Source organism: Lonchura striata, chromosome 5, assembly GCF_050655825.1.
Source record: "Lonchura striata isolate lonStrDom1 chromosome 5, ASM5065582v1, whole genome shotgun sequence".
NCBI classification, from domain to species: Eukaryota; Metazoa; Chordata; class Aves; order Passeriformes; family Estrildidae; genus Lonchura; species Lonchura striata.
In genome coordinates this window covers 72,741,014-72,767,174 of record NC_140707.1, presented here as the reverse complement: position 1 = coordinate 72,767,174, position 26,161 = coordinate 72,741,014, and the positions used below count along the sequence as shown (strand labels likewise).

Sequence of the window (26,161 nt, the reverse complement as noted above, 5' to 3'; positions counted from 1 at the left end):
GGGAAATAAAAGCTGACAGCACAAAGGGAAAACAAAACACTGCAGAGCTTTGGGAGGGGAGAAAACAGATGGAAAATATTCAGAGGACAAGTGCCCATATTTCAGGAAAAATGGAATTTTTTTCCTTATAATAATAGGAGAGTCCTGCTCTGTGGGCACTGGGAATTTTCCATATGGGATTTCTGGCACATTTAAGCTGCCCAAATGTCAAAATGAAACTGCTCTGGTGCCCCTCCCCAGCCCTGATGTCATTCCCAGCTCCATGAGATTCCCTCCAGGCTCATTCCAATGATTGCTGAGGCTGTAACAAGTCCAGGCTCAATATTCCCAGCTGAGGGAATGGGATTGAAACCCAAAATTCCCTTCCCTGATGCTGCTTTTTTCTGGATCTAACCTCTTTGGGTTGCACCTCTTTTTATCTGGATTTGACATCTTTCCCTCAGCACTTCTTTAGGAACCTGCAAACACATTCCTTGTGGAGAGACAGCGGCCACCTGGAAACAGGAAACCTGGCATGAACTGCTCCGATTATTCAGGATAAAACAAGTGAGGAGTTAATTCCTTTTATCAGCTTGCAAACCATTGGAATCATGGAATGGTTTGGGATGGAAGGGACATTAAAGGCTATGCAGAGCTCAGGATGAGCTCAGAGGCACCAGTGGCTCATTCCCAAAGATCCTGGTGCAGCTCCAGGAGTCCCGTGCTGTGGATGCTGTGATTCCTGCCCTGGAATTTTGGCACAATTCCTGCTCCTTCCTCCCAGCAGACAGGGCAGGGCAGGCTCGGAGCCCTGCGGAGCTCTGCAGAAGTGTGAATTCAGGTGCTGCACTCAGGGGAGAAAACATCAAATCCACTCCTCCGAGCAGCACAAACGTCATGTGAAGCTTCACCACAGAATGCTTTCCATGCCGGAGCAGGATGGAAATATTTTTCCTTGCTAAATGGGAGCTTCACCGAGTCAAACATTTAGGAAAAGGTTTTTTTCCAGCATAAAATCCAGGCTAATTTAGTCATGAGTCAGGCTGGGTTTTGTCAGGTGCTCAGTGAACATTTGTAAAATCTTCCCGTGAACTGAGGAGTGTCAGATGGAATCAGCATCAATTTTTCTAACACGGCTCCAATTACTGCTCCAAGGAGCTGTGGAGGGGGTGGGAAAACAGCTGCTCCCGTGTGAGGGACCCCCATCCCCCTTCCCGAGGCTGCATTGGCACTTGATAAGAATTCTTATAAATTAATATCAAAAACGTGGCACCCACTGTGCCTCACTGGAGCCTTTTGTGTCTCACTAGCAGCTGATCAAAGAGAACAGAACGTGGGGGGTTTGTTGTGGGTTTTTTGGGAATGCTGCTTTTTCTGTTCTAATGTGGTAGGTACATTTTTTTTCTTTCAGGATTTTTTTCATAGAGGAGCACAGAGAGAAGAAAGAGAAAACAATTTCTATTTCTGCTCCTTGTTTTCCCACGTGGAATGTGTTTGGAGAATTGTTTCCCTGGGGTGAGTGCTTGGTTGGGTTCTGGTGAGGATTGTTTGAGCCTGGTGGCCAATCCAATCCAATCCAACCCAATCCAATCCAATCCAATCCAATCCAATCCAATCCAATCCAATCCAATCCAATCCAATCCAATCCAATCCAATCCAATCCAATCCAATCCAATCCAACCCAATCCAACCCAATCCAATCCAATCCAATCCAATCCAATCCAATCCAATCCAATCCAATCCAATCCAACCCAACCCAATCCAATCCAATCCAATCCAATCCAATCCAATCCAATCCAATCCAATCCAACCCAACCCAACCCAATCCAAACCAATCCAATCCAATCCAATCCAATCCAATCCAATCCAATCCACCTGGGGCTGGACTCAGAGAGGGTCATGAGTTGTGTGTTAGATTTGGTAGTTAGAAAAATAGGTTTGTAGTTTCAGTATCTCCTTTAAATAGTATATTAATGTATTTTAGCATAGTTATAATAAAGAAATCATTCAGCCTTCTGAACTGGAGTCAGACCTCAGCATTTCTTCCCACCAGGTTCAGCTGCATTTACAATATTCTAATGGATGGAGTGCCAGGGAATAGGAATTTTTCCTTTCCAGGCATTAATACAGAGAAGGCAGGATCCTGTTCTGCAGTGTCGGAGGAGGCTCCACTAATCACAGGGAGTAATTAGGGGGATGCATTTGAAATAATTAAGGGGTTTTTATAACGTGCCACAGTTACCTGGGTCTGTTCATGGGAGAGCTGGGTGCTTTCCAAGGAGTTTATGAGTGACAGGATAATGGGGAATGGCTTTAAACTGACAGGGAATTCGTTTAGCTGGGACATTCCTGGCTGGGAGGGAGGTGAGGTGCTGGGATGGAATTCCCAGAGAAACTGTGGCTGCCCCTGGATCCCTGGGAATGCCCAAGGCCAGGCTGGAGCAGCCTGGGAGAGTGGGACATGTCCCTGTCCATGACAGGGGGTAGCACTGGATGGGCTTTAAGGTCCTTCCCATCCAAACCATTCCATGATTCCACTAATTCCATGTTTATAAATATATATCTATTTATATTTATATATTTATATATAAATATGAGCTTTATGAGCTTCAAGGCCCCCTCCAAACTACCCATTCCCTGTTCTCTGTCACTTTGGTCCCCTCCCTTGTCCACCCCAATTCCCAGCAGGCAGGATGTGTTTTTCCAGGCCCACAGCCCCCCGGAGCAGCATTTCCCTGGCTCTGCTCTGGGCTCGCAGTCCCGGGAATCCGCCGGGATCTCCTGGCAGCTCCAAGGGGAGCAGCTCCTGCTGCCTCAGTGGCATCAGCACAGCACCCGACTCCTACAAGTGGGAAGAAAACACTACCAAGCAGAGGCAGGGAGAAATTCCAGGGCTCCTAAAAGCAGATCCTCCCCTGCTTTGCTTCCCGGGAAAGCCGTGGATCAGACACGTTCTTCACACCCCACCAGCACCGTGAGCACTCCTGGATTTTTCCAAGAGAAAGGGATGTGCTCCGATGGCCCTGCCTGGAAGAAGGGTGGCAGGAGGATGTGAGGGGGAGGTGGGATCTTGTTAAGATGTGTTGCAACTTCAAAACAGAAAAAAAATCCCCGAGTGTGCAGCTTCCAGATGGTTGGAATGACGCGTGGCACTGGCAGCAGCTCCTTCCCGAGCCTCGGGAATGACAGGGGACAAGAGTGGGGAGGCAGCACCTGGGAGAGGGAGGGACATGGTGGGAGGGCCAGAGGTCACCCTGCAGCACAGGGAGGGGCTGGGGGAGGATTTGGACACTGTCCCCTCTCAACTCCGCACATTTTGCCGCTTGGAATGTGCCACTCCCACCGGGATAATGTCACCAGACGTGGGACAGCACATGGAGGGGAACCGCTGGAAAAATCACAGCCAGGGGAAGGCAGACTCCAAGGAGGGGGAGGTTGGAGTGACAAACAAGGTCTTTAGAAACTCCTGGAATCACTGAGATTGGAAAAGCCATCCAAGATCAAATCCCAGCACTGCCAAGACCACCCATGTCCCCAAGTGCCACATCCACAGGGATTTTAAATCCCTTCAGGGATGACGACTCCACCACTGCCTCTTTTCCAGGGCAACCTTTTCCAGTAAATTTTTCCTAATCTCCAACATAAACCTCCCCTGGCCCAATTTGAGGCCATTTCCTGTCGTTACTTGGGAAAAAAATCCTGGATACACCCTCCTGTCAGGAATTTCCCGTTCATCCTTCAGTGGAAAAGCAGGAACACAAAAGTTCAGCCAATCTCTGCTCATCAGATGCTTCTCCTTCTGCTCCCCATGATCCAAATGTCACTCCTCACTTTGGAAAGTCACAGGTTTTGTTTCTAATGACTGGACCTGCCAGCACAGGTGAGAATTCCCAAGGAAAATCAGGAAAAATGACATTCCTCAAGGCTTGGCAGGAGATTGTCACCAGTGGATAAAGTATCACCTCTTAGCTACTCAATCCAGGAAATCCCTCATTTGTGTCCAGGGATAAGTGGCCTTTGGATATCCTGGCACAGCCCTTTGGAGCTGGAGAGCAGGGACAGCCCGGCCCCTGGATCCTGGATAAAATCTGGAAAAAGGACAGGTCGCCAGGGTGATCCTGCTCCAAACTTTGCAGGATTTTATCCAAAAATCAAACCAACCTCTCCTGACAGCCGCAATTTATGGAAAAAAAGAGCTGCATTTACCTCACCTGAGTGGGGATAAAGTGTTTTAAAAATTCCAGCCAGGAAAATTATTTCTATGGCAACTAATGATGCATTCCAAAGCTAAGTGTGAGAAGGTGGGAAATCGGGAATAAAAAATACTAATCACAGGGAATATTTGAAAATCACTCCATGGATAAAAAGCAGGCATTTAAGGATGTGTTGGGATGCTCAGAGTCTTATATTAAATTAGGAGTGAGGTGAATTTTTGATAAACAGACCAATTATTTTTAATTCTCCTTCTTTCTGATAATTCCCACATCCTTACATTATTCCTCCCAAAAACCTCATTGATGCAGAGAAGACTCCATGAAAATTTAGAGGAGAAATTCCAGAAAATTTCCAGCAATTGGAAAGTGCAACCACCACTCTGAACACAGGAATTTTCCTGCCTGGAATTAATCCCAGGGAAAATTTTGGGGCACGTGGTGGAAAAGGCAGCAAAGAGAGCTGAAAAAATGGTAAGGTTTGATAAATCTGAAGATCAAAGGGAGGCCCCCCAGAGTGGAGCCACTGCAAAGGTGACTCGGAGCAGATCAGAGACATCCCCGAGTCATCAGATGCCGAAGAACGACATCCATTGATCCCAAAGTTAAAGGAACAAATGTTGGAAAGACAAAAAAGGCATAAATGTGTGCTTTAGTAAAGGAGGAAGGAGGAGTGACAGCAGAGAAGGGGAAAAAAATTGAATTTTTTCTCATTAATTCATTTCTCCTCCCAGACCCATCACGGGCAGCCTCAAATCCTACAGATTATAAATCCCTGGGAATGTTCAAGGCTTGGAGTGGAAAATATCCCCACCCATGGCAGGAGTTAGCACCAGTTGATTTTTAATTTCCTATCCAACCCAAACCATTCCACATTTCTGTGATTTTACAAACTCCCAGTCCAGGGTTGTTTAATTCTTCCAGCATTTAAACCAAAAAGAGTTTCCACACCAAGAAAAATTGGAAAATTTGAGTAAACATGGAAGTGTGAAAGCATTCTTGGAATGCACAGTTCCATATTTTATAACCTCATTCCCCAGCATCTGATCAAACAGCAGCTGGAAAACAATTTCCATGCAATTTGCAGCCCAAATCTGAGAGCATCCTGTGGAAAAATCAGGAAAAAATTGGAATACTGGAAATACCGGCCCTAAACCAGCGCAGAATAAACTTCCACTACTTCAGCTTTAAATCTTCTCCTTAAATTGGGAACAATCATGGAATAAACAGCAGAGAAACAGCAAACCCCTCCTTCCTGGAGGAGTTCACACTGAAGGTCTCCCAGAGAATTCCCTGCTCCCAGTTCTTCCTGTCCCTTGCAATTCCAACAGCAAAGGGTTAAATTCATCTCCTTGGAAAGAAAATCCCTGGTGATTATCCTAATTAAAAATAACTGATTAACGAGGACCTGGCCAAAAGGGGACACAGCTGGGACGTGCAGCAGGAGTTGCCAAAAATCTTGAGCTTGTTAAAATAAGGTTAGGCCTGGAAAAATCTGATTTATTCCCAGGTAATTCTGGTTTATCCAGCTGCAACACTGAGGGTTCCATGACATTGCTGATCCAGGCAAACAGGGAGACTTTCCCAAGCCCTTGGGCTCCCTGCTCCAGCTCTTCTGTCTTCCAGCTGGATTTCTGAGGACTGGGCTGTGAAGATCCCAGACAACAGGTCAACTTTAGGGATTTTCATCCAACAATTGTCATCCATACAATTGTTTTCCTTCTCCTTTACCAACCTCCTTGGAACTCAAACTCAAGCACACCAGGGTTCTAAAGCACAATATTGCTGACTTTAACACCAGATTTTCCCAAAAAACCACACCAACATTCCTGCTGTTGATGTTCCTCTGGACCACCCAACATCCACCCAACAGCCGGGATGGATGCCCCACCTGGATGCCGATGGATCCTGCCCGCCGCACACGCTCTGAGATGAAGGTGAACCCAATTGTGGAGGGTCAAAGTGTGGTGGGGACAGGTGTGGTGGGGACAGGTGTGTTGAGGACAGGTGTGGTGGGGACAGGTGTGCTGGGCAGGGGCTCACCTGTGGCCGGGGGTGGCCGGTGACCAGGCAGGTGAGCTCCAGGGTCTCTCCCTCGCGGATGGTGTAGACCCGCTCGGAGTAGCGCTCCTCCTCGATGTTGCAGGCCAGGCCCGAGTGCACGATCCGCACCGTGGGGGGAGCTGCAAGGCCAGCAGAAAAATGGGATGAGAATCACACAGATCACCAAATTACTGGATGTTCCAAGTTGGAAGAATCCCACAGGGATCAAGTCCAAATCTTAAGGAAATCAAACACAACCTTGGCATTCTCAGCTCCAAGATCCAACCGACCGAGTCCATCCCAAACCACCCCACTCCTGGCACTGCAAGGCCAGCAGAGAAACAGGATGAGAATCACATGGATCACCATCCAAATTACTTCATGTTCCAAGTTGGAAGAATCCCACAAGGATCAAGTCCAACTCTTAAGGAAATCAAACACGACCTTGGCATTCTCAAGAGTCAACCGACCGATCCCATCCCAAACCACCCCACTCCTGGGGCTGCAACGCCAGCAGAAAAACAGGATAATACCATGGATCATGGGATAATTGGATGTTTTGTGTTGGAAAAAATTCACAAGGATCAAGTCCAAATCTTAAGGAAATCAAACACGACCTTGGCATTCTCAGCTCCAAGATCCAACTGACCGATCCCATCCCAGACCACGCCACTCCTGGGGCTGGCTCTGAACTGGAGGGCTGCAAAGCCATCAGAGAAACAGGATGAGAATCACATGGATCACCAAATTACGGGATGTTCCTAGTTGGAAGAATTCCACAGGGATCAAATCCAACTCTTAAGGAAATCAAACACGACCTTGGCATTCTCAGCTCCAAGATCCAACCAACCGATCCCATCCCAAACCACCGCACTCCTGGGGTGCAACGCCAGCAGAGAAACAGGATAATACCATGGATCATGGGATAATTGGATGTTTTGTGTTGGAAAAAATTCACAAGGATCAAGTCCAATGTCAAGGAAATCAAACGTGACTTCGGCATTCTCAAATCCATGATCCAACCAACTGAGCCCATCCCAGACCACGCCACTCCTGGGGCTGGCCCTGAGCTGGGGGGCTGAAATGCCAGCAGAGAAACAGGATGAGAATCAGAATCACATGGATCACCATCCAAATTACTGGATGTTCCAAGTTGGAAGAATTCCACAGGGATCAAGTCCAAATCTTAAGGAAATCAAACACGACCTTGGCATTCTCAGCTCCAAGATCCAACCAACCGATCCCATCCCAGACCACGCCACTCCTGGGGCTGGCCCTGAGCTGGGGGGCTGCAAGGACAGCAGAGAAACAGGATGAGAATCACATGGATCACCAAATTACGGGATGTTCCAAGTTGGAAGAATCCCACAAGGATCAAGTCCAGCTCTTGAGGGAATCAAATGCAGCCTTGGCATTTTCAGCTCCGAGCCCATCCCAAACAACCCCACTCCTGGGGCTGAATAGGGGTGCTGCAAGGCTGGGAGAGAAATGGGATGAGAACCACACGGATCACAGGATTACCGGATGTTCAGAGTTGGAAAAGCCACAAGGATTGACTCCAGCTCTTAAGGGAACTGAACCTACCCTGGCATTTTCAGCTCCATGATCCAGCCAACCAAGCCCATCCCAGGCCACCCCAGCCCTGGAACCAGCACTGAGCATCTCCCCCACACAGTTACTCTTCATTTACTCAGCACATACTCAGCACCACAAGAAATTTCCATGGTTTTATTAATCCCTGGCAATCCTCTGGGTGAAACCTTCAGCACCCGCAGCTTGCATTCCAATTTTTTTGTTTCCATTTCCAAAATGAACTTGGCATTATTGTTTTTATTCTATATCTTCCTAAATGCATTATCACACTCGTTATGCAAATGAAAAGACTTAATTAAAGCAGGAAAATTAAGCAGGAGAAACAGTGGCACTGATGCTTCTGCTTCCTTTCCAAATCCTGTCAGCGGGATCAGGATTTGGAGCAGGAGTTAAGTTCAGGCAGAACCTTGCTTTAATTTCCTTGTTGGTACAACCTGTAGTACAGGAATTACTCAAATTTACACATCATAAGTGTAATGAAACCACGACATTCCTGTTATTACACCTCCATAAATCCCCTGCTCTGTTTCCACAAGACTCCAAAGCACATTCCTGGCTCCACGATTTTGCTCCTGAACCGTGAAATTCACAGTACGACAATTTCCAGGGAGTGGATGGTTGGGGAAGGAAACTGATTTACAGACCCAAATAAACACACAGAAACTAAAGGATAAAATGGAATTCTGAGGGATTTAAACACCTGGAATTCCATCCTTTCTGTTCATCCATGTGATGCCATCAAGCTCCCAACCCCAACCCCCATGGAAGAGCCTCAAAACTTCTCCCCGAGCCCCTTGCAATGCCTGGATCCCCTTCCCAAGGCTGCTTTGCCAGGTCTCCATGCTGCACATCACACCAACCCTGCTCCTCTGATCATTCTGCAATTCCTCTGCTAAGAGCCACATGGAATTCCCGGGATGCAGAGCTCTGGCATCCCTTCAGACACCCCTCACCGTGGCATTCCTGGTCCAGCTCACACACAGCTCCCTGTGGACACAGCCCATCATGGAATTCTGACCTGAAGGCCTGGGACTGATCCAAACCTGCCAAGAATTCCACGAGCCAGGCTCTCCACAGCCTGGAGAAAATGAGGCTCGAGCCAAAGAGGCAGAAGAGACAGAGGAACATCAGGGAATGGATACTTCCTCCATAGAAACATGGAATAGTTTGGGTTGGAAGGACCATAAATCCCATCTCGTTCCACTATCCCAGGCTGCTCCAAGCGCCATCCAACCTGGCCTTGGACACTTCCAGAGATTCAGGGGCAGACACAGCTTCTCTGGGAATTCTATTCCAGAGTGTCCCCACCCTCCCAGCCAGGAATTCCTTCCCAATATCCCTTCCAACCCCACACTCAGTTTGAAGCCATCATTCCAGCAAAGCCTCCAGCATGCTCTGCTCTTCCAGCCACCACATCCCAAGTTCCAAAGCCGCAGGAACTTTCCCTCTTCACTTTTCCAGAAGGTTTAACAAAGACCAACACACCCCTGCTCCAGGGAAAAGCATTCCCAATTCTCCAAGTCCAATGCAATGATGGAATAAAGGTGCTTGGAACAACCTGGGATACTGGAAGCTGTCCCAGCCCATGGCAGGGCTGGAACTAAGGTTAAGATCCATTCCAATCCAAACCCTTCTGGGATTCCGTGACTCCCTTGCCCCATACAAGACACAGGTGGCTCTTCCCATGAAAGTCCTGGAAGGACAGGAATGTCTTTTGTTAGGAATCAGGGCCATGTGTCACACTAACCCAGAAATAATCTGTTAATTCCTGACAATGATTATTTTTCCAAGTAGAACAGCAGCACCAACACTCGGTGCCTGGAATTCCTAGGAATGCTGATCCCCCTCCACGCTCCTCAGGAGTTCAACATCCCAAGGACATGGAATGTGCTCTTTGTTCTGCCATTTCCAGGGCTCTGAGTCACCACTGGGGCTTCCATCCTCTCCCACACCACAGATCCCAAAACATGGAAATGCTGAAGCAGAGCCACGGAGCAGAAAGGCAAACAAGGGTTCAGCATGGTTCATCAAACTTGGGATGAAATTAGAGCAGTCAGCAACATTATTCCAACATCCTTTTAAATCCATACTCCATTAATATTCCATTTTTATTCATGTTATATTCATCTAACTCCAAATCACAGCTGAAGTGTCCTTCATTTTAGTGGCAGCGCCGCTCTCCTGAATCCATTAAATTTGGGAAGGAGCAGGAAAGGAAAAGCGTCCCCTTGGGTGTTGTTATTGCCAAGGAAAACACTGCTTTAAGAGGAGATCAAACCAATCAAGGGAAATAACAAATATTCTTCTTCCAGTAAGTGAAAAATCTTATGGTTCAGGAGACATCCCATAATTATGAAATGTCACCTCCCTCTTTCCTGCAGGAATATTCATTCCAGCTCCTTCTGAAAGCTGCCTCCAGGGATTTCATTTATTAAAATATTATCAACTTAGCATTGATTTGGTTTGTGACATTTGAGGAGGGTTTGGCTGGTGATTACACGCAGAAAACGTTGCGTGGATCCTTCCCAGCACCATTCCCGGCAAGGCACAACCTGGAGCAAGGAAAAGTGTCCAAGGAAAAAGTAAAACAACAAATCCAAGCACAACCCCCTCGTTCTGCTGCAAGACTTGTGTGCCCCACAAGATTCCCTCTTTCCATGAAAAATGGAAAGTTTCCCTTTTCCGTGTCTCCTTATCAACGCCATCCTTCTTATCTGCTCTTTTCCACCAGTTCCAAGTTTAGGTGGGATATTGGGAAGGAATTCCTGGCTGGGAGGGTGGAGAGGTCCTGGAATGGATTTCCCAGAGAAGCTGTGATCCAAAGTCCTGATCCAAAGGAATTCCAATGGGATTTGGAAGTTTTCTCAGCCTGGAAAGTCCTCACTGGCCTCACACTGGGAGGCCTGAGGATGATTTGGTGATCCCTGAGCTCTGCTGATGGATTGGGAATGGTTGGGAATTTCCTCTGCTCCAGGTCCTCATGTTGACTTTTTTTCATGGAAAATGATATCAAGATCCTTTGAGAAAAGTGGGAATGAGGTGGTGTTTTGGATAGGCAGAATGGGGGAAAGTTTGAGAGGACTTTGGGATTCATTTCAGCTGGAAGGGGAAGGAGAGTTGGGAGATGGAGATTTGTGGAGCTGGGAATGAGAATCATTGCATGGAGAGGGACTTGGGACAACGCCTGGAGGGACAGGACCCAGGGAATGGCTCCCACTGCCAGAGGGCAGGGATGGATGGGAGATTGGGAATTGGGAATTCCTGGCTGGGAGGAGTTGAAATGGATTTCCCAGAGAAGCTGTGGCTGCCCCTGGATCTCTGGAAGTGTCCAAGGCCAGGTTGGAGCAACCTAGGATAGGGAAGGTGTGGATTCCAGGGGTGGGCTTTAAGGTTCCTTCCATCCCAAAACATTCCAGGATTCAATTCCAGGATGCCTTGGCACGGCTCTTTCCTGGTTTAAAGTTCCCCTCACGCAGAGACTCGGTGAAGTCCTTGCTGGAAAACAGGGAATTCAACTCTGAACAACATCAGAACTCGGATCCTGGAATGACCTCCCTTAATCTGAGCAGTTCCAAGATCTTCCTGATTCATGGAATGTGTAAACTGAATAGAAACAAGACTTTTTTCAGAAATAGGAGATCCATGATGGACCTGCTGGAAAATGCAGGATGGATTTGCTACAAATCAAACCCTTCTCACCTCCTGCAGCCATAAGCTTTCCCCCTGAAAATTAATTAGCAGGAGTGAAGCCCTCCGTGAATTTAGTGCAGTTCTGCAGCAGAACAAGGAGGAAATAATGGGATTTTCTGAAGAAAGAGGAGATTTAAAGTAATTGCAGGCACTTGCTACTCTCAGAATTCACTTTTCCCGTATTATCCCAGCTCTTAATTCTCTTAAACTGCAAATGGAATGACCAGGAACCTCTGAGGTATTGCCATGGGAATGCGCTGCCCTCATCAATGCAGAATTTGGAGCATTTTACTGCAGCTAATTTGGGATTTGGGGCTATTTTTCCAGCTGGAGGTGAGGCCCAGTCCACAAATAAATGGATTATTGAAACAGTTTTTTTATTTCTTCTTTAAGTGGCTTTTTCTTCGGGGAAAGTCAAATGCTACACAAGTAGTTTCAATTAAACAAATATTCCATTTATGGAGAAATCTTTCATTTTGGCTCCAAGCTGAGCCAAATTCCAGGTGCCTAAGAGAGGAAACTTTCAGGTGTGATGCTGACTGGATTTCAAACCAGCTGTGCTATTCCTGGGTCACTCCATATCATTCCTAAATATTTCCCACCTGCTTTCACCTGATGCCCATGGGAATATTTATTGGGCATCTTCCTGTGAGCTGATCCCGAGCCAAACTTTCCCATCAAACAGGACAAAGTAACCTTTTATCCCATCGGGGCTGATTTTTCCACGTTGCTCAATATCCCCGGTGTTTGTGGAGCTCGGGAAGGCTCCATGATTGATGGCACTGCCATCCCAAGGCTCACAGATAATCAAATCCCACTGCTGCCACAAAATTAGGCCTGACCTAATTTTGACACTACAAAGCTCAGCAGTGCCGGGTATATTGAGTTTGGGCTGTCCTAATGCTGTTTTTCAAGGAATAGATGGATTTATGGCTTTTTTCCCACCCTTCACAACTCCTCTCACTGCTGGTTATTATTCCTGCTGCTGGGCAGGTGTTATAAACGGCTGGAGCTCAGAGAGGGATCAGGAAAAGGCCAGGAGAGATCCTCAGACACGGATTTGGGCTGAGAATATAAAATCACGGAATGGTTCTGGAAGGAAATTTGAAGATCATCCCATCAAACCCATTCCATGGGCAGGGACACCTCCCACTGTCCCAGGCTGCTCCAACCCGGCCTTGGGCACTGCCAGGGATCCAGGGGCAGCCACAGCTGCTCTGGCAATTCCAGCCCAGCCAGGAATTCCCAATTCCCAATCTCCCACCCATCCCTGCCCTCTGGCAGTGGGAGCCATTCCCTGGCTCCTGTCCCTCCATCCCTTGTCCCAAGTCCCTCTGCAGCTCATTTCCTTTGGAAGCACTGGGATACTGAAGTCCTCCATGCCTGGGAAATCACGAGTCTCCCACTCAAACCGGGGCTGTCTCACCCTCAGTTCATTGCAGGAGCAGAAATCAGAATATCCTCTGCAAAAAACAATTTTTTTAGAAAAGTCAGAGAAGGAGAAACTTCCTAAAAACATGGGAATTTGGTTTCCTAGCTTGCTTTCATGATTCAACACCTCCTTACTCTGTTTTCATCAGCTTTAATTTGTCCTTAATAATTTATCCTGCAGCCCAAAGCAACCCTGATGACATTCCAGTCCTTTTGTATCCTGGATTTGTCCAGGTTGGAAAAACCCTTTGAGCCCATCAAATGCAACCATTCCCCTGCCAAGGCCACCACTGCCCCGTGTCCCCAAGTGCCACATCCACATGGATTTTAAATCCCTCCAGGACTGGGGACTCCACCCCTGCTCTAGGCTGCTGTGCCAGGGCTGGACAACCCTTTCCATGAAAATTCCTACAAATATCCAAGTTAAACCTCCCCAGGCACAGCTTGAGGTTCCTCTTGTCCTACTGCTCGTTCCGTGGAAGAAGCTGCCAAACCCCACTGGGATAAAATCCCATGGAGGAAACAAAACATCAGGAACCTCTTCTCCTGCTCCACACTCATTCCCTGTGGGAATGCTGCCTCTTTTTCCTTCAGCTGAGCCCCAGACACGTCCCTGCAAGGCCAATTCCTGCCATTTCTGCAGGAGCAAAGGTGTCCCAAAGATCTGCCACCACCAGGTCACACCCGTGTGTCCCTGCCCAGGCAAACAATTAGGGATAATTCCCTCTGTGCTCCTGCAGGAATTTATTTCCTGATTTAACTCCTGCTCTTTCTTTCACTCATCCAGAGTTCAGTGACTTCTGCTCCAGGAGGGGAGCTGCTCTTCTCCATGCCTGGTGTCATGAGTGGATTTATGAATTTTGGCTGCCACGTTTTTCTCCCAGAAGAAATCCAGGGATAACGTTGGCACCCTCACGTCCACCAGCACCCTGTGAGGGACACACTTGGCCAAGAACCTTGGAATTAAAAACTGAATTCCCTGCAGCATCAGCACTGAGAAAATATCCCTCAGGTCTGGGAATTCCAGGCAGGGATTTAGACGAATTTTAGGATTTTTGTGCTGTTTTTAAGTTGGGTTTTGGTTTTAAGTGAGAATAAAGTCACTTAAAGACACTGCCTTGTGAATCTTATTTCTGATTGAAAGCCCTTTTTTTTTTAGCTTTTTGTACTTAAATATCAACCTGGGAAATTGGTGCTTCAAATTTCTCAGTCCATTCTTCCAGCATTTCCAGAGAATGACACAACATTCCAGGTTGATCTATCAGACCCAACAAAAAGGGCATTTTCCTATTTTTTTTTTTTTTTTCTTTTTCTTTTTTGCCACTGATTAAGTGTGAATTACAGAGATGAGCACAGAGGGAACCCTTCCCACATTCCACTCCCTCCCTGAAGTGCTCCTGGAGTTGTTTGCATCCCACAGATAGCAGCAGTGGGACCAAGGAATCTGCTAAAATAAGGAATTGTCAACAAGGGAGGCCTTAATTGAAGCAACACTTTGTTGTTCCTGGCATCACAAAACAGACGATAGTGCCAGGCCCTTTTCAGCACCATCGCAGGCTGACAGCAAACACATCTCACTTATTTGGGAGCACACAAAAAATGTGGAATTTCCCCCCACTGGAAAAGACAGAGAGGGGTGAAAATCAAGCACGTTAAAAATCACCTTGTCAAAACAACTCCTGAATTCTAAATGATTTACACAGGCTGCTAGAATTCCTTTTAGAAATGTATTTTAACTCATTTAACTCATCACTTCTTTTTTTTTTCATTTCAATTTATTTTTTAAATCATTTAAATTTATTTTCCTTAGCAGGAAATGCTAGTAGAGCAGTTCATGACAGGCAGCACCAAGGCCATGGATTTATCCTGAAGGAAACAGCACATACATAAAATGAGGATGAGAGGAAATGCTCTAAAGATGTGCCAGAGGAGATTTAGATGGGATATTGGGAAGGAATTCCTACCTGTAAAGGAATTCCTAGGGATGGAATTCCCAGAGCAGCTGGGGCTGCCCCTGGATCCCTGGCAGTGCCCAAGGCCAGGTCAGACCCGGTGTGGAGCAACCTGGGACAGTGGAACCTTGGAAAATTCTCTGGGATTATCCCCTAATCCAACTGTTTCCCCACTTAGCATGAGTTCAAGACAGATATTCACAGAATCATGGAAGCATTAAGGCTGGAAAAGTTCATCCAATCTTATCCCAAGCACTGCCAAGGCCACCACTGCCCTGTGCCCCAGATGCCACATCCACAAGGATTCAAATCCCTCCAGGCATGGGGACTCCACCCTGTACCTGTGCCAGCGCTGTACAGCAGATTTAGAGAAAAAAAAATTCCCAAATATCCAATCTAAACCTCACGGAATCACTGAGGTTGGAAAAGAGTTTCGAGGTCACCAAGTCCCAGCTGTGCCCCATGCCCACCTTGTCCCCAGCCCAGAGCTCCGAGTGCCACCTCCAGGAATTCCTGGGACACCTCCAGGGATGGGCACTCCAAACCTCCCTGGGCAGTGCCAATCCCTGAGCCCCCTTTCCATGGGGAAATTCCTGCTGTGCCCACCCTGAGCCTGCCCTGCCCAGCCTGAGGCCGTTCCCTCTGCTCCTGTCCCTGTTCCTGGAGCAGAGCCCGACCCCCCGGCTGTCCCCTCCTGGCAGGAGCTGTGAGAGCCACAAGGTCCCCTGAGCCTCCTTTGCTCCAGGCTCAGCCCCTTCCCAGCTCCTCAGGAACTCTCCATTCCCTTCCCAGCTCCTCAGGAACTCTCCATTCCCTTCCCAGCTCCTCAGGAACTCTCCAGCCCCTTCCCAGCTCCTCAGGAACTCTCCAGCCCCTTCCCAGCTCCTCAGGAACTCTCCATTCCCTTCCCAGCTCCTCAGGAACTCTCCAGCCCCTTCCCAGCTCCTCAGGAACTCTCCATTCCCTTCCCAGCTCCTCAGGAACTCTCCATTCCCTTCCCAGCTCCTCAGGAACTCTCCATTCCCTTCCCAGCTCCTCAGGAACTCTCCAGCCCCTTCCCAGCTCCCTCAGGAATTCTCCAGCCTCTTCCCTTCCGTGGACATGCTTCAGTCCTTTCCCATCTCCCTCAGTCGCTCGTCCCATGTTTCACCCTCAGCAACCCAGGAAAAGCTCTAAAAATAAAATTTCTGAGCGTGTCCCAAAAGAGGAGGAAGTTCTGCAGGTGCTGCAAACCCCCCACGCAAATTCCAGCAGCAGGGATAACATCGCCCTGAGAAAAACCTGTCCTGGTTCAGCTCCGGAACAAAAATTCCACTATGGAACACATCTCAGTTTAGTTTGCTGCCTGAAAAAAGCACAGTTTAATATTAAAGAGGAAATGTAAAACACTGAACGTTCCACGAATGCAAATCAAGAAGGAAATGCCACTTTGGAATGTTAAGCAAAAACAAACAGCTTTTTAAACAACAATTTGCAGTTCTTGGGAACTAGCACAGATCTGTCCTGAGAAAAACAAGGAAAACAAATCTCTTTGCAGGGAATAAAATGATTTCTTGAATTAAAGCCGTGTTTCCTGTACTTCAATGTCTCACACCTCGGTCTCACATCTTTGTTGTCAAACACCGGGTGGAGAAGGAGCAGCTGAATGAGTGGGATAGTTCCTTCTAAAGCTGGGAATTTATTACATGGATTTTGTGTTTTCCAGGCTCCATCAACATTTATTTATGGGAATAGATCTTTTGGAATTATGGGATGGTTTGGATAGGAATGGGCCTTAAATCTCATCTCATTCCACTTGCAGGGACTCTTCCCACTGTCCCAGGCTGCTCCAAGCCCTGTCCAGCCTGGCACTTCCAGGGATCCACAGCTTCTCTGGGAATTCCATCCCAGGGTTTTTACCACTCTTCCAGCCAGGAATTCCCTCCCAAAATTCCATCTAACCCTTCCATCCTAACCTTCCTTCCTAACCTCTCCAACCACTTCAGTTCCAGATGTGCTTCATCAGGGCAAACACAAATTGCTCCAAGTGCCACATCTGTCACTTACAATGTCATTCCAAGACATTCCAAACACCGGAAAATCTGATTTGCCTTAAAATCTCCCATTTCCTTCAGGTCCTGGCACTGGGAAAAGAGCTGTCTGCCCTGAATATTTTCCTCCTGTGGGGAAATTCTGGAGCAACAAACTTGGAATGCCCGAGAGCTTTTTCAGGGAAATTCCATATTTTCAAAATATAAATCACCCCATTCCCAATTTTTGGCCAACTCCAGGGAAATAACCAGAGGTTTTCCTTCGTTTTTGTAAATCCCAGGCTGTGCTGGGCCAGGAAAAAGCTGCAGAGGAACTGAGGGGACAGAGATCCTGAGGGGACCTTGCTACTTCCATGATTTCTGTGCCAACTGCCCACACAACCAAGAGCGATCATTGGACCAAGCCCCCAGGCTGCTTGGAAGAATTCCACCAGAAGTTATGGAGAGGTTTAGCCCAGTTTCCAGGGAGCTGCTGCAGATGATCCGAGCTCTCCTGGCACTGGGAATTTGTAACATCCCTCAGTCAATCCCTGCCCTCTCCCTTTCCCAGTTCTTTGATGGATACCAGCTCCTATAGCAATATTTCTCCTGGATCATTGTTAGGACACTCCTTTGTGTCCAACCATTGGAAATGGAAAAAATTTCAAGAGATTTGTGGGGCTGAGCAATTATTGAGGCTCCTCCATCACCGGAGAATATCAATATTAATTAAGAATTGGATTGACACAGAATCCAGCAGAAGCAGAAATCACCTCCCTATAGATCTGGAATCCAAACTAACAGCTCGGTATTGATGTGAACAACTCCAGAGCGGAGTCAACCCTCAGCATTCCATGATTTATTTGGACAGGCATCAATGAGCGATCAGCAAATCAATAAAAATTAATGAGGAGAATTAATAAACTCCCACCTGGGTACTCAGACACTGCCAGGTCAGGTGTCATTGTTTATACGATTTTCCAGCCCTTTTCCAAAGGCTAAGGAAAGCTCCAACCCTATTAACAGAGGGCAATTAGTCATTAACTTCCATTAGGGAGTTGCTCCTTCCATGCAAAATTTGTGGGAGTGGGAAATGGATCTCACTTTTACCAGCCAGAATTCATCCCCCAGCTCTGCACAGCCCCCGAGTTCAGCAGCAGCAATCCCACATCTGATCCCTGTCCGCCAGCAGTGGCTTCCCAAGGGCTGGGAATGGTGGAGAGGAGCCGCCAGCTCCTCATGGATACACTCGTGGATGGAAGGGAAACGTTATCCACAATATCTCAGCTTTTCCAGAGAACAAGCTCAGCATGTTCATAAAGCATCAGCACCAAGATTTGGGAATACATAGAGGGGGATAAGCAGGGAAAAGCAAGTTTATTCCTTCCATCTTTCCCTATTATCATCAAAACCCTCTGGCATGAAGAATACATGGATTTGCTGGATGGAATTTTCTAATCCTCAGTTTCTAACAAGGAAATCCACGTTCTCAGTTTCCATTGAGGAATTCCTCAACTCCTAACAAGGAGTCGAGGCAGTGGATGAAGACACAAAGAGGGATGTTCCTTCATGTCTGGCTGCCTTTGGACCTCGCAGCAGCTCCACGCTTCTCCACAGCTTCTGTCCTTTGGTCATTTCAGACCCCAAACTTCCCTTGTCCTTCCATGTGGGATCAAATCCATACAAAAATACCAGGGGGAAAATGGCAGAAAGAAGAAAAAACCCAAAAAAAACTTTTTTTCAAAATTTTCTTTTTCATCATAGAATCACAGATTCACTAAAGCAGAAAAAGATCAAAAAACTCCACCACCACCACTGTGGTCACCACTCATCCATGCTCCCAACTGCCACATCCACAGGTTTTCTGAACATTTCCAGGGATGGGCACTCCAAACCTCCCTGGGCAGCTGTGCCAGGGTTTGGCCACATTTTCCATGAAGGAATTTTCCCTGATATCCAATCTAAACTTCCCTTGTCACAACTTCTGGCCGTTCCCTCTCCTCCTGTCCCTGTTCCTGGAGCAGAGCCCGACCCCCCGGCTGTCCCCTCCTGGCAGGAGCTGTGAGAGCCACAAGGTCCCCTGAGCCTCCTTTGCTCCAGGCTCAGCCCCTTCCCAGCTCCTCAGGAACTCTCCATTCCCTTCCCAGCTCCTCAGGAACTCTCCAGCCCCTTCCCAGCTCCTCAGGAACTCTCCATTCCCTTCCCAGCTCCTCAGGAACTCTCCATTCCCTTCCCAGCTCCTCAGGAACTCTCCATTCCCTTCCCAGCTCCTCAGGAACTCTCCATTCCCTTCCCAGCTCCTCAGGAACTCTCCAGCCCCTTCCCAGCTCCTCAGGAACTCTCCATTCCCTTCCCAGCTCCTCAGGAACTCTCCATTCCCTTCCCAGCTCCTCAGGAACTCTCCAGCCCCTTCCCAGCTCCTCAGGAACTCTCCAGCCCCTTCCCAGCTCCCTCAGGAACTCTCCAGCCCCTTCCCATCTCCATTCTCTTCTGAAAATGACAAGTTCCAAACTTAATTTTAAATCTCAAACTTGGTGATTGACCTTTGGATTTGTCAGATCACTGATTTCTTTTAAATCAGCTTTGGGAATGATCTGAAAATGTTTTTCATTGTTTTTAATTGGAATTGAAAACACTTCCAGAAGATGAGTAATGAGGAAGTGGCATCTGCCTGCCTGGAATTTTCACTGAGGAACAGGGATACAGCAAATCCCTTCAGAGGACACCAGAATTAGATTCCAGCCCTTTCCAGATTTCCAGCCTGAATTAGATTCCAGCCTTTTCCAGATCTCCATCCTGATAATTTATTTTTCCACCAAAATAAGAAAGAATTTCCTTTTTATTTTCCTACCAACACAGGTATCACCACCAGGAAATAATTTGTGGAGTCATTTCCATGTAGAGCAGATTCTGGCAGCACTCAGGGTATTCCCAATCCTATTTCCCTCTTTAAATCCATCCCAAAATGTTTCTCCATGTGCACAAGGCCTTGGCTTGATGATTTTAATGGGGTTTTTTTGCATTTTTCCCCAGGCAATTGGGGTTTTTTGCATTTTTCCGCAGGCAAAGCAACAAATTCCTGGTACAGATCTGACTTCAAGGCCCAGGCAAGGGAAGAACTTCGCACAAGGAAGATGAAGCCACAGAGGATTAAATGTTTAAGGCTGAGCTTTGGGAGAGGATCCTCAACTGGAGGAATCCAGCAGCATCCAAGAACTTTAATTTCCAGGAGCTGTCAATCCTTCTCCTGATCTCAGCAAAGAAAATACTTGAGGAAAACCAGATAAAAATGGGAAGGGTGCAAAGAAGATGCCTTCAAAATGCAGAGATTATGGCTTTAAACACATTCCTAATTAATGGATCATAAGCTGTCCTTAATACATCCCTCAGCACAGCAAACTCTGTCAGATTCCATGGACGCCTAGAATTGGAAATTAATTGGAAGGGCTAAAGATAGCGCCGAAGAATGAAAAATACTCACAGATGCTTTCAAATGTCCTTAATCAAAATAATGATTGCATAAATCCTTCGTGCAAGCTCAGAAAAAATAAAATATTGCTACCTAATATCCTCCTCATTATCTGGGCCCCAAAGTGTTTGATAGTTTTAAATTAGAGCCGATTTCAGAAGTGTCTGTTAAATATTAAAAACAAGATCCAAAAGGTTTAACATCTCTCCACACATCCATGGGAGAATCCATCCACTCCGAGCGGGATGTGGGCGAAAAAATCAAGGTTTAAGCTCTTGCTCAAAGCTTTGATCAAACCATATTAAACTGCAGGCAAAAATCAGACATCAAAGGCAGCTTTAATTCCCCTCTGTGCGAGTGGTGGCACCTGGGGACATCCCAGGACCCCCCAGCTCCAGCTGCACCACCAGGTTGGGCCACGGTTGGAGGCTTGGAGCAATCTGGGATAGTGGAAGTGATCCTGCCCATGGAATGGGTGGCACTGGATGGGATTTAAGGTCTTTTCCCACCCAAAATGAACTCTGGGATTCTCCAAAGGTTGGAACCAGGGACCCCAGGCTTGCAGCATCCATGGGCTGGGTTGCTCCTCACCTGGGAGAAGTCACCAGAGGAGAAGCAGCACCATGGCAGGGTTTATTCCAGGTTTGGTTCCCTCTGGAGCAATGCCAAAAATTCTTCTAAGGACAAATGGGCTGGGATGGGTTCTGGATGCAAAATATGGGAATGGGATGCATTGAAAGTGCAATCATGGAATGGTTTGGGTTGGAAGGGACCTTAAATCCCTTCCAGTGCCACCCCTGCCATGGCAGGGACACCTCCCACTGTCCCAGGCTGCTCCAGCCCCAGTGTCCAGCCTGGCCTCGGGCACTCTTCCATCTAAACAAGGGAAGAGCTATTCCTGATCCAGTTGTTCTGGAACCTTCTTCTGTCCCATTTTCCTCTTGCCCACAAAAGCTGTGGCTGCCCCTGGATCCCTGGAAGTGTCCAAGGCCAGGTTGGATTGGATTTGGAGCTACTTGGGACAGTGGGAGGTGTCCCGGCCATGGCAGGGGGTGGGACTGGATGGGATTTAAGGCCCCTCCCAATCCAAACCATTCTGGAATTCTCTTCCCGCTCAGACACCTGAATGTTCACCCTAACATTGAAATCTACTCAACTTATCCCCCTTAAAAGCAGAGACCCAAAAATCTGAATGCTAAAAGTGCCAGCAAAACCATATTTTATCAGAGGATGCATTAGGATATTCATCAATATGGATGTAAGATCACTCCAGAAGGATTTCTGCTGAAATCCTTTGGTGTGGGCTGGAGCCAAATGGCACAAAACCCTTTTGGAGCTGCACAACATCAGCCTGGTGATGTTTGTGAGAATGACTTCAGCAAGTTTTTCAAGGGAACAACTTTCTGCGTCTGCCAAATGATTGTTACTTCCACCAGCCTGGCCTACACTCAGTGGCAGAACTTCCCTTAAAAACCACCAATCAATCCCAGAATGGATTGGCTTGGAAAGGACCTTGAGGATCATCTCATTCCAGCAACTCCACGGACAGGGATGGCTTGAACTAGAGCAGATGGACATCAAAATAATAAAAAATAAATAATGCAGGGCTGCAGAGCAATAAATATTTAAATTATTTACACAGGGAAAAGGGAAGCCTTGAACTTGAGTGCAGCTCCAAACTCACATTCCAGAGCCTGGGAGCTTCCCACTCCGTGCTGCTCTGCTCATGGAGTCAAGTTCTGAGGAAGGTAATTATGAGTCAATAATAATATCACACAGTTCATTAAGGATACAAACCCTAATGAGTACTAATTAACAAAGCAGCCATAACACAACAATTACTGACACACTGGGCAGGGCTGAGCACTGCCCACACTCAGCACAGCAGGACACACATTCCTGGGCACTTGTCCATGAACTCATGGAAAAGCAGCTCTTGGATAAGTGGATGAGAGAGCTCCCAGCTCCATCTTGTCAGGATCCAGGAACGGAGCACAAATGGGAGTGGTTGAAATCATCTCCTCCAAATGCTCAAGGAGAAATGAATCACCAAAATGAATCTTTAAATAAATCCCAATAAACAAACTTGTACTGACCCCAAGCTGTTTACACACAATTAATGAGCAATCAGGAAAAAGAGAAAAATAAAAGCAAGCAGAACATCTCTCATTAACTTCAACAGGCCCTACACTGGAGAATGAGTTGGGTATTCCAACGTTAACTGAATCCCAGAATCCCAGGAGCATTTAGGTTGGAAAAGAGCTCCAGGATCAATCTGTGCCCAATGCCCACCTTGTCCCCAGCCCAGAGCTCCGAGTGCCACCTCCAGGAATTCCTGGGACACCTCCAGGGATGGGCACTCCAAACCTCCCTGGGCAGTGCCAATCCCTGAGCCCCCTTTCCATGGGGAAATTCCTGCTGTGCCCACCCTGAGCCTGCCCTGCCCAGCCTGAGGCCGTTCCCTCTCCTCCTGTCCCTGTTCCTGGAGCAGAGCCCGACCCCCCGGCTGTCCCCTCCTGGCAGGAGCTGTGAGAGCCACAAGGTCCCCTGAGCCTCCTTTGCTCCAGGCTGAGCCCCTTCCAGCTCCTCAGGAACTCTCCATTCCCTTCCCAGCTCCCTCAGGAACTCTCCAGCCCCTTCCCAGCTCCTCAGGAACTCTCCATTCCCTTCCCAGCTCCCCAGGAACTCTCCATTCCCTTCCCAGCTCCCTCAGGAACTCTCCAGCCCCTTCCCAGCTCCCTCAGGAACTCTCCAGCCCCTTCCCAGCTCCCTCAGGAACTCTCCAGCCCCTTCCCAGCTTCCTCAGGAACTCTCCAGCCCCTTCCCAGCTCCTCAGGAACTCTCCAGCCCCTTCCCAGCTCCTCAGGAACTCTCCATTCCCTTCCCAGCTCCTCAGGAACTCTCCATTCCCTTCCCAGCTCCTCAGGAACTCTCCAGCCCCTTCCCAGCTCCTTTCCCTGCCCTGGACACGCTCCAGCCCCTCCCTGTCACGAGGACCCAGAACTGGACACAGCCCTCAAGGTGTGACCTCACCAGGTCAAAAGTGAATTTCTCACCCAACTGCATCCGTGCTTTTAGACAAGCCCTGATAATCCAATATCCTAAGCCCACCACCAAAAATCTTGGAAAATTCATTATTTTCAGACAAACCTATCACTCCCAACATGAAGAGAAATGCTGGGATGCTTCCAGAAAAGAAACTTGACATAACAAATTATACAAATTATGATGTTTCTTGTAATTAGAATTTTTTTATCAAATAGAGACATCTAGACTCAAAATATAATTTCTTTTCAAAATAAGGAACTTTTTTTTTTCCACTGATTTGCACAGGGCAAAACTCCTCCAAACAAAATTTAAAAGTTAAATAATATTATAAATAATTCCCAAAAATGCTCCACATTGGTAGAGCTCCCAAAGCAAAAGTAAAACAAATAAGATATAAGAATAAGATTTCTGCCTCCAATCAATGCAGGAGATGTATCCCAAAGGGAATTCCCTGTGCTTTATCCCAGCTATAACCAACTGGTTGGACACGGGGAATGGCTTCTACTGCCAGAGGGCAGGGATGGGTGGGAGATTGGGAACTGGGAATTCCTGGCTGGGCTGGAATTCCCAGAGCAGCTGTGGCTGCCCCTGGATCCCTGGCAGTGCCCAAGGCCAGGTTGGACACTGGGACAGCCTGGGGCAGTGGAGGTGTCCCTGCCATGGAAAAGGGGTGGAATGGGATGGGATTTAAGGTCCCTCCCCACCCAATCCATTCCATGATTCCAAAAATTTATCTCAGGATTAAAGGGGCAAACTCATCATCCAAGATCCTGAGCTATCATGGCAATAACAGGAATGGGCACGAGAGAGAAGGATAACAACCTCCAGGTTGGAATTTAATCAATAAAATTAATCACCCAAGGCAACTGCCTGCAATAAAAACCATGGGAATTCAGAACCACCACTGTGGTTCCACTTCTCCCCAACTTCTCCATCACTGGAGGCCTGCAAGGAGCCTCCCAGGCTGCTCCCTCCCCAGACACTCGACCTGCCAGGACCTGCCAGTTTTCCTGAAGGATTCATCTCCGACCTGGCACCGGCAGCGCTTGGCTCGCGCTCCTTGGAGCCTCTCCCACTGTGCCTCCAGGTGACCCTAAATCACCTCTCCTCTTGTTGCTCCGACGCTCCCATTATCCATCATGGCAACGGCAGCGGATTTTGTCGCCCTTCCAAAGGTAATTGTTATTCCACAGGAAAATTTACATCCCTTTAAAGTCAAGGAATAATGGAAAAGCGTCTCTGATCGCACTCAGTTGGCAGGAGAGAGGGAAAACATCTCCTGACTTTTATAAACTGGCATTCCTGATTTTTTTTTTCCCTCTCACACACATATCAAACTTTCATTTTCAAAGAGCAGCTTCCACCCCAATCCCAAATTCCGACCCTGCTGTGCCAGAGTTTAATCCCGCTTCCACACGATCCAAACAAAACACATCCAAAAGCCCTGGAGATGATTTATCCCGGTGCTGCAAAGACAGCAGAATCTTCCCATGCTTTTACTGAGGCATAAATCCCAATTAATCACTGAGATGTTTGTTTGGATGCTTGGGAATATCACACACAATTAATTTATCTGTAGGAATTACTGAGCCGGGCGCTCCCGGCATAAATCAGGAATAATTCCAGTAGTGTGACAAACGATCTCCCTTTTACCACACAGGGACAGGATAAAGACTTAAACTCTCAATTTTTAATTAATTATTTACTCTTCCCAGGGCAACAAGTTTGGGCACATGGAATTGGATTTGGAGCATCGGGAGGGTGGATTTGGAAGCAACAATAACTGCTTATAATGGGTAAAAATATCAATAAATACAACAACGCAATTCCTGAGATCCAGACAAGCTGGAGAAGGGGCTCAGCACCAGCAAGGGAGACTCCGGTGTGACAGCCTCCACCCACTGGCACAGCATCATGGAATTCTGGGATGGTTTCTGTTGGAATAAACTTAAGGGATCATCCCACCCCTGCCATGGCAGGGACACCTCCACTGCCCCAGGCTGTCCCAGTGTCCAGCCTGGCCTTGGGCACTGCCAGGGATCCAGGGGCAGCCACAGCTGCTCTGGCAATCCCGGCCCAGCCAGGAATTCCCAATTCCCAATCTCCCACCCATCCCTGCCCTCTGGCAGTGGGAGCCATTCCCTGTGTCCTGTCCCTCCATCCTTGTCCCCAGCCCCTCTCCAGCTCTCCTGGAGCCCCTCCAGGCCCTGCCAGGGGCTCTGAGCTCTCCCTGGAGCTTCTCCTCTCCAGGGGAACATTCCCAGCTCTCCCAGGCTGGCTCCAGCCCTGGAGCAGCTCTGTGGATTCCTCTGGATCACTCCAGCAGCTCCACATGCTCCTGGATGTTGGATCCGGAGCTGGAGGCAGCTCTGCACTTCCCTTCCAGCCGTGGCTTCCAGGCGGGAAACCCAGAAGAGCAGATCCCTCCCTGAGGAATAAAAGCTGATCCCTATTTTCCACCAGCACTTCGAGCAGTAGGTTTGACCTTGGATAGCTTGGAAACAACTCCATTCCCACTGAAAAACTCTTCCAAACCTTTGCCACCCTCTTTGGAGACCGGAAAAAAACCTCCAACAATTCAAACGCAGAAATGTTCCTGTATTTGTTCACAGATCCAAGCTCAGGCTTTTTATGGATAAATAATTGCTGGGTATTTATAGAATCCCTCACAGCCAAGAAATTTGGGAATTTTAATGGTTCTGCACCATCCAAAAATGGGATTTTAAACCCACCCCC

General features: G+C 47.7%; 1 protein-coding gene across 1 annotated transcript in view; it reads right to left on the bottom strand.

The window, feature by feature from the left end:
* The window catches only part of MDGA2 (MAM domain containing glycosylphosphatidylinositol anchor 2), a 193,832-nt gene that overhangs the window by 125,896 nt on the left and 41,775 nt on the right, over nt 1–26,161 (bottom strand). Inside the window, exon 2 of the mRNA XM_021536048.3 lies at nt 6,234–6,373. Coding sequence (XP_021391723.1) covers nt 6,234–6,373 — 140 coding nt within the window. The remainder of the gene's footprint in view (nt 1–6,233; nt 6,374–26,161) is intronic.